An 8,065-nucleotide genomic window follows, 5' to 3' on the forward strand; every position below is an offset into this window, starting at 1 on the left:
TATATAGGTCAGGTCAGGTCAGGGTATGTCCCTGCTACTGGTAAAATGTAACCCGGTACAACCTGCCGCATGGGTAGATGGGACCCAGCCCAGTAAGGCAACTCATCTAGGAGAAGGAAAACTCTGATCCCAAACCTTCACTGCCTTGTGGATTACCCACCAAGGAAAGTGCTTCGGGAGTAAACCCTGAGGAAAAATCCGGAGATGGAGTCCCTGAGGCGGTTCGATGCTGACCTCAGTAACGTTCCGGCAACTCGTGCGACACTGTTGGTGCCCAAAATGTACCAGTTCTTACTGTTCCTTTGGAACCATCTTCAGTGTGAAGAGGGGGGATCTGTTGCATAGGCAACTGCTTATTTTCCATAATCTTCTGCCCTGGCTTGCGCCCTGGAGAGGTCACTCCAGCTTCGCCTCACAGCGTTGAACCAACACGGGAAGCAGCAGTTACCGGTTACAAGTCACAATGTTCAATTGGCGTAGAATGTGGCGCCATGGGCTGCTTCCGACGGTGGGAGAGATCCTCGGATCTTATTGAGCAGCCCGCCTGTAGCTGGGCAGCCCCCAGTCAATAAGGTGTTGTCCCGCCACAGCCTGCCTTCCTCATTGGGTGCTTGGGGATTAGGATCAAACCGACAAGCAGGCTGCAAAACTCGCACCAGGTAAGAACTCAGGAAACTCAAAGAACAGGTGCCCATTACTAAAACTGGGAAGCTGGAGCGTCCGAACGATGACACCCGGACTGTCCGAGGACCTTCAAGGCATCAGTGATGCGAGAAAAACAGCTGTCATCAGCAGCGAGCTGCTGAGACTACAGGTAGACATAGCAGCTTTACAAGAGACTCGCCTTGCCGACAGCGGAACCCTCAAGGAGAAGGAATTCACTTTCTTCTGGCATGGGAAGAGTGCAGAGGATCGCTGTCAGGAACACTTTGCTGAGTATGGTCGAACCAGGAGACAAGGGATCTGAACGCCTGATGACACTCCGCCTCCACACCTCCGAAGGTCCTGTCACTCTCGTCAGCGCCTACGCTCCCACTCTGACATCCACAGCAGAAGCAAAGGACGAGTTTTACATCAACATCAGCAACATCGTGAAGAACATACCCCCCCAAGGAATATGCCATCATCCTGGGAGACTTCAACGCTCGAGTGGGTGCCGACCATGACTCCTGGCCTTCCTGTCTTGGACATTTTGGAATTGGCAAGATCAACGACAACGGGCAGCGCCTGCTGGAGTTTTGCTCCTACAACAGTCTCTGCGTGACCAACTCCTTCTTCCAGACCAAGCCTCAACACAGGGTGTCATGGTGTCACCCTCGCTCAAAGCACTGGCATCAGCTGGACTTGATCCTGATCCGTCGTAGCAATATTAAGCTCGTGCAGATTACCCGCACTTACCACAGCGCAGACTGCGACACCGACCACTCCCTCGTCTGCTGCAAGATCAGGTTACAACCTAAGAAGCTTCACAAGTCCAAGCAGAAAGGCAAACCTCGCATGAACACCATGGGTATGCATCTCCCTGAGAAAGTCGAAGAGTTTGCCAAGTCCCTTCAAAAAGCTCTATCCGTCGAACACCAGCACTGCTCTGCAGCTGAGAAGTGGAACCACCTCCGCGATACCATTCAGAAAACAGCCCTTGCAACCTTTGGGAAGAAAACCTCCAAGAACAACGACTGGTTTGACGCTAAGTTCAGTGAGATGTCCCCTGTTATTGATGCAAAGCGTGCTGCACTTTCTGAATACAAGCGCTCTCCCAACGAGAAAACCTTGCAAGCACTCAGAGCAGTAAGAAGCAAAGTGCAACAAACTGCAAGACGTTGTGCAAATGAATACTGGCAACAGCTCAGCGATTCCATTCAGTTTGCAGCTGTTTCGGGTAACATCAGAGGAATATATATAGAAGGCATCAAGACAGCTCTCGGCCCAACACAGAGCAAAACAGCCCCCCTCAAGACCATCAGTGGGGAAGTGATCACCGACAAGGGCAAGCAGATGGACAGGTGGGTGGAGCACTATTTCAGAGAGAACACCGTTGCCGCCTCAGCCCTGGATGCCATTGAACCCCTGCCCATCATGGAAGAACTAGATGCTGAACCAACCATTGCCGAACTCTACAAAGCAATCGACAGCCTAGCAAGCGGCAAAGCACCTGGCAATGATGGTATTCCCCCTGATCTCATCAAGTGCTGTAAAAACACTCTACTGCAGCCCCTCCATGACGTCCTATGCCAGTGTTGGAAAGAGGGAGCCGTGCCGCAAGACATGAGAGATGCCAAGATTGTCACCCTCTACAAGAATAAGGGTGAAAGGAGTGATTGTAACAACTACAGAGGCATCTCGCTCTTGAGTATTGTTGGGAAACTCTACGCCCGCGTCGTGCTTGTGCGTCTCCAGAAACTCGCTGGGCGCGTCTACCCTGAGTCTCAGTGTGGCTTCCGAACAGAACGGTCCACAGTGGACATGATATTCTCCCTTCGTCAACTTCAGGAGAAATGCAGGGAACAACGCAAGCCCCTCTACATAGCCTTTATAGATCTGACTAAGGCCTTTGACCTGGTCAGCAGGGAAGGGCTGTTCGACATCCTTCCAAAGATCGGTTGCCCTCCAAAACTCCACAGTCTCATTAGATCCTTTCACGATGACATGAAGGCAACGATCCAGTATGAAGGCAACATGTCCAACCCCTTTGACATCAAGAGTGGAGTCAAGCAAGGTTGTGTACTGGCTCCAACCCTCTTCGGCATCTTCTTTGCTATGCTCTTAAAGCATGCTTTTGGAACATCAACAGAAGGAGTGTACCTTCGCACAAGATCTGACGGTCGACTTTTCAACCTGGCTCGACTGAAAGCAAAAAGCAAAGTGACTGAGATAACCATCAGAGACATGCTTTTTGCTGATGATACCGCTGTCACCTCCCACAATGAGCAAGAACTCCAGCGCCTCATGGACAGGTTTTCCCAGGCCAGCAAAGACTTCGGACTGACCATCAGCCTAAAAAAGACCAATGTGCTGAGTCAGGATATGGACACTCCACCAGCTATCTATATCGACGACTACCAACTCGAAGTCGTACACCAGTTCACATACCTGGGATCCACCATCAGCGACAACCTGTCCCTTGACGCCGAGATCAACAAGCGCATCGGCAAGGCTGCTACGACCCTAGGACGCCTCACCACCCGCGTCTGGGAGAACCAGAAGCTGACAACGTCAACTAAGATGGCAGTGTACAACGCGTGCATTGTCAGCACTCTCCTCTACGGCAGCGAAACATGGACGACCTACTCGAAGCAGGAGCGCAAACTGGGTAACTTCCATCTGCGCTGCCTTCGCCGCATCCTTGGCATCCGCTGGAGTGACAAGATTACCAATGCCCAGGTACTCGAGCGAGCAGGTATTCCCACCATATTCACATTGCTAAGGCAGCGCAGACTTCGATGGCTCGGCCATGTGCGAAGGATGGAAGATGGACGCATCCCCAAAGACATCCTTTACGGTGAACTTGTCTCCGGCAAGAGAAACGTTGGTCGACCCCAACTGCGCTACAAAGATGTCTGCAAGCGTGACATGAAAGCCCTGGACATCAACACTGAGAACTGGGAAGAGGTAGCAGCCGACCGCAGCAAATGGCGCAGTGTTCTTCACAAGCAGCTGAAATCTGGAGAGGAAAAAATTCTGACCACAGCCAGTGAGAAGAGAGCCAAACGGAAGGCACACACCCCAGCAGCCACTCCAACAAGCCACACATGCAGCAAATGCGGCCGAGACTGCCACTCCCGCATCGGGCTCACCAGCCACAGCCGTCACTGTCGCTAGCAAAATCATGACTTTCTCCGGCGCAATATCCATAGTCGATATCGACTGACGGAGGCCTACTACTACTACTATATATATATATATATATATATATATATATATATATATATATATATATATATATATATATATATATATATTGAGACATTCTGACAGGTTGATGTAAGCGGAATAGGAAACACAGGAGTCTTAGTCTTGAGTTTATTCCTGACTAGTTTCGCAGGTATGCTTTTTCAAAGGAATATGTGTACAAACGGGCTGTGGGCATTATATACATGGGGTGGACCTCACCACCTCTCCGAGTTGTCATAGTTGGTGGCGAATGTGAACATCACATTGTGGCTCATGTAACAATGAAGACATTTTTACAATTAAATATGATAACACTAATACCAAAGAAATTATTAATAGAAAATGTAACAATAGTAATGGTAACGATGAAGATAAATATTTAATTAATAATATTAACAATAATAACAAAAATGATAGTAGCAATACAGGAAATAATAACAATAAAATAAAAGTAATAATAATAAAAACAATAATAAAAATGATAATACTAATAACCAAGAAATAAAAATTATTAATAGTAATTATGACAATAATAGTGAAAACAATGATAATTAAATATTTAAATAGTAACAATAATAATAACAATAATAATAATAAAGATAATGAAAGTAATAATAATGAAGATGGTAATAATAAAAATAAAAATGTAATGATAAAATTATAAATATAATGATAGAAATAATAAATAATAGTTATAATAACAATGATAATAATAATAGTGTTGAAAATAAATAGTAACAAATAGCATTAAAAGAATAAATCATGATAAAAAGTTGGGGCAAGGTAGCATGGAGGAACTACAGAGTGAAAGGAAGAAAGCTGGAGAGGGTAGGCCGAAGTGGGAAAGAGGTATCTGGGAAGCCATTCTTGGAGGGCAAGTGTCGCGGTAGATTTTGTCCATTTCGAGTCACCAGGACAGATTTACGATACCTTGTGGTTCCTAACTCTGGCCTCTCTCACATGCTTTCCAAAACGTTGAGACAGACAGGACTCATCATAGTAAATGACACAGGGAAGAAAATAGGACACTTGACCACCAACAGAACCAAGACGAACCGTGACAATAGCATCGTTTACAAAATTCCCTGCAAAGGATGTGACTGTGCATACAAAGCGGACATTAGACACCACCGAGAAACCAACGCTCTAGTTAACCACATTGACACAGAGGGACATTTGCCTAACTGGGAGGGTTCCACCATTCTAGCTAAAGGACTACACAAGAAACAACGGAAAATAATTGAATCACTTTACATTGCCAACCACAAAAACACAAACAAGAGAACTGGTGACTCAAAATGGACAAAATCTACCGCGACACTTGCCCTCCAAGAATGGCTTCCCAGACCCTAAGTAGATACCTTTTTCCCACTTCGGCCTACCCTCTCCAGCTTTCTTCCTTTCACTCTGTAGTTCCTCCATGCTACCTTGCCCCAACTTTTTATCATGATTTATTCTTTTAATGCTATTTGTTACTATTTATTTTCAACACTATTATTATTATCATTGTTATTATAACTATTATTTATTATTTCTATCATTATATTTATAATTTTATCATTACATTTTTATTTTTATTATTACCATCTTCATTATTATTACTTTCATTATCTTTATTATTATTATTGTTATTATTATTGTTACTATTTAAATATTTAATTATCATTGTTTTCACTATTATTGTCATAATTACTATTAATAATTTTTATTTCTTGGTTATTAGTATTATCATTTTTATTATTATTACTTTTATTTTATTGTTATTATTTCCTGTATTGCTACTATCATTTTTGTTATTATTGTTAATATTATTAATTAAATATTTATCTTCATCGTTACCATTACTATTGTTACATTTTCTATTAATAATTTCTTTGGTATTAGTGTTATCATATTTAATTGTAAAAATGTCTTCATTGTTACATGAGCCACAATGTGATGTTCACATTCGCCACCAACTATGACAACTCGGAGAGGTGGTGAGGTCCACCCCATGTATATAATGCCCACAGCCCGTTTGTACACATATTCCTTTGAAAAAGCATACCTGCGAAACTAGTCAGGAATAAACTCAAGACTAAGACTCCTGTGTTTCCTATTCCGCTTACATCATATATGTATATATATATACATATATATATATATATATATTCGTAAAGGTAGGTAGCAGATCTTCCTTAATACATATAGAATTAAATTTGACCGCTGCTTGTGCAAGAATAAGCTTCTTGTTGAAGGATTCAACCTTTCTAATAGTGCTTCTTTGTTCTTCATGAAGTCGGAATAAAAGATTGCCGAAGTTCATATTGTGTATTATACGACGTTTCGCCCTTCTTAGAGCATTTTCAAGTATATTTAAATGGTAATAGAAACAATTTATATATATGACAATAGGTGAACTGGGAAAGCTTACACAAAATAGTGAAGAAAGATCAAAGATCTTATGTGGGAATTACGTCCGTGGCACTCCGTGGGGTGCTGGGAGGGTCAGTTGTCCACCCAGTGAAGCTAGAGCCACGGAGGTTGTACCTCCCTGTACATTTATGGATGGAGCCTTCTCTCGAATATGGAGGGCCTCCAGGATCTCCAGACGATGAAAATTATGTGCGGAGTCGATGATCTTTGTATTTTCCACCAGGATCTTTCTAGTCAGGGAGGAGTTATGTTTTTCCGAAAAATGTTTCTTCGGGGCACCAGCTTGTAGATGGCACGTTAATCTTCTGGAGAGAGAAGTGGTCGTCATTCCTATGTAAGATACAGGACGAAGCTTACAGTCTTCGTGTGGGCAGATGAACTCATAGATGACATTACTCCTCCGTAGTGGGTTGATGTTACGGGTCGGGTTATTTCGCAGGATGAGGTTTGACGTTTTAAAATTCTTATAATAAACCCGAAGCTCCAGCTTTTCTCCAGGGTCGGATGGTTGTACACTGCGTTCAACAATTTCCCTGAGGATTCTTTCGTCCGTTCGGTAAGCCGTACTCATAAAAGCTCTGTAATTAAGAATAATTGAGGGGGGTTTCTCGGGAGGGATGGTGTCATGCTTTAGGTAGTTCTCCATTTTTCGTCGGATGACTTCTTGTACGTCCTTATTGGGGAATCCATTGTTAACAAGGACTTGCTGCAAACGTTGAAGCTCTTGGTGTAAAAGAGGCCATGTGGAGCAGTGCGTGAATGCCCTGTTCACGTATGAACGTATGACGCTTTTCTTGTAGGCTGCAGGGCATTCTCCATCCTCATTTAAACATCTACCCTCGTTCGTGCTTTTAACGTATACAGTGGTGGTAAATCTATTTACGTCGGGTTTTACAAAGATATCTAAAAAGGGCAAAGAACCATCATCATGGCGTTCACTTGTGAAGTTGAGACAAGAGTTAGTAGCAAATGCCTCACATAGTTCTAGTAGATGTGTATGGTCTCTTGCTTCAACGAATATATCGTCCACGTATCTACCATAGGAGTGTGGGCGAATTAAAGGATCTGAGAAAACTCGTCTTTCCACTAAACCCATGTAGAAGTTGGCGAAAAGGACTCCGAGAGGGGACCCCATCGCCACACCATCTACCTGTCTATACAGCTTACCGTCCGGTCCGCGGAACGGAGATTCAGTCGTGCACGCTTCTAGAAGTTTACGAAGCAAAGTTTCCGGAATATCCAAGGGAACATGATTGGAGTGATAAACCTCATCTAAGATGAAGTTTATGGTCTCATTCACGGGGACATTTGTGAAGAAACTCTCAGCATCTAACGAGGCTATAAGACCTGTAGGGGCTTTGTTATGAAGAAGGTCAATAAATTCTTTAGGGGACTTCAGCAACCAGGAACTAGGTACATATGGGATAAGGAGTTCGTGGAGTCTCTTGGCTAAACCATAAGTCGGGGTGGGGATTTGGCTGATAATTGGTCTAAGGGGGTTATGGGGCTTGTGTGTTTTTCACTTTTCCATATGCATACCCGGGGCCATGTTCTCCAGTTATGCGTTGTAAGTGTATTCCTCCTTTTTTGGCGTTGATGGTGTCGATGATGTTGTTACACTTCACTTTCAACTTGTTGGAAGGATCCTGGGAAATTCTTTGGAATTTGGAAGTGTCTCCAAGGATCGTACTCATTTTCTGCAGGTACTCTTCTTTTGTCATAAGGACATACACCGCGGATTTATCTGCTCTCCTAACAA

The 8,065-nt window shown here is 43.8% G+C and overlaps 1 protein-coding gene across 1 annotated transcript; it reads left to right on the plus strand.

The window, feature by feature from the left end:
• The first annotated feature begins 727 nt into the window (after positions 1–727).
• LOC143036108 (uncharacterized) lies at positions 728–7,587 on the plus strand. Its single transcript, XM_076203363.1, has 3 exons — positions 728–814; positions 1,114–2,320; positions 7,289–7,587. The coding sequence occupies exons 1-3, from the start codon at positions 728–730 to the stop codon at positions 7,585–7,587; spliced, it is 1,593 nt and encodes a 530-aa protein (XP_076059478.1).
• Positions 7,588–8,065: the final 478 nt, after the last annotated feature.

The sequence above is a fragment of the Oratosquilla oratoria genome, chromosome 20, assembly GCF_046742065.1.
Source record: "Oratosquilla oratoria isolate Oo_2021 chromosome 20, ASM4674206v1, whole genome shotgun sequence".
NCBI classification, from domain to species: Eukaryota; Metazoa; Arthropoda; class Malacostraca; order Stomatopoda; family Squillidae; genus Oratosquilla; species Oratosquilla oratoria.

Coding starts and splice junctions, on each gene's coding strand:
- LOC143036108 (XM_076203363.1), top strand. CDS start 728: ATGACACCCGGACTGTCCGAGGACCTTCAAGGCATCAGTGATGCGAGA. Junction 815..1,113: donor GCGAGCTGCTGAGACTACAG/GTAGACATAGCA, acceptor TACCCCCCCAAG/GAATATGCCATCATCCTGGG. Junction 2,321..7,288: donor TAAGGGTGAAAGGAGTGATT/GTAACAACTACA, acceptor TGCCTCACATAG/TTCTAGTAGATGTGTATGGT.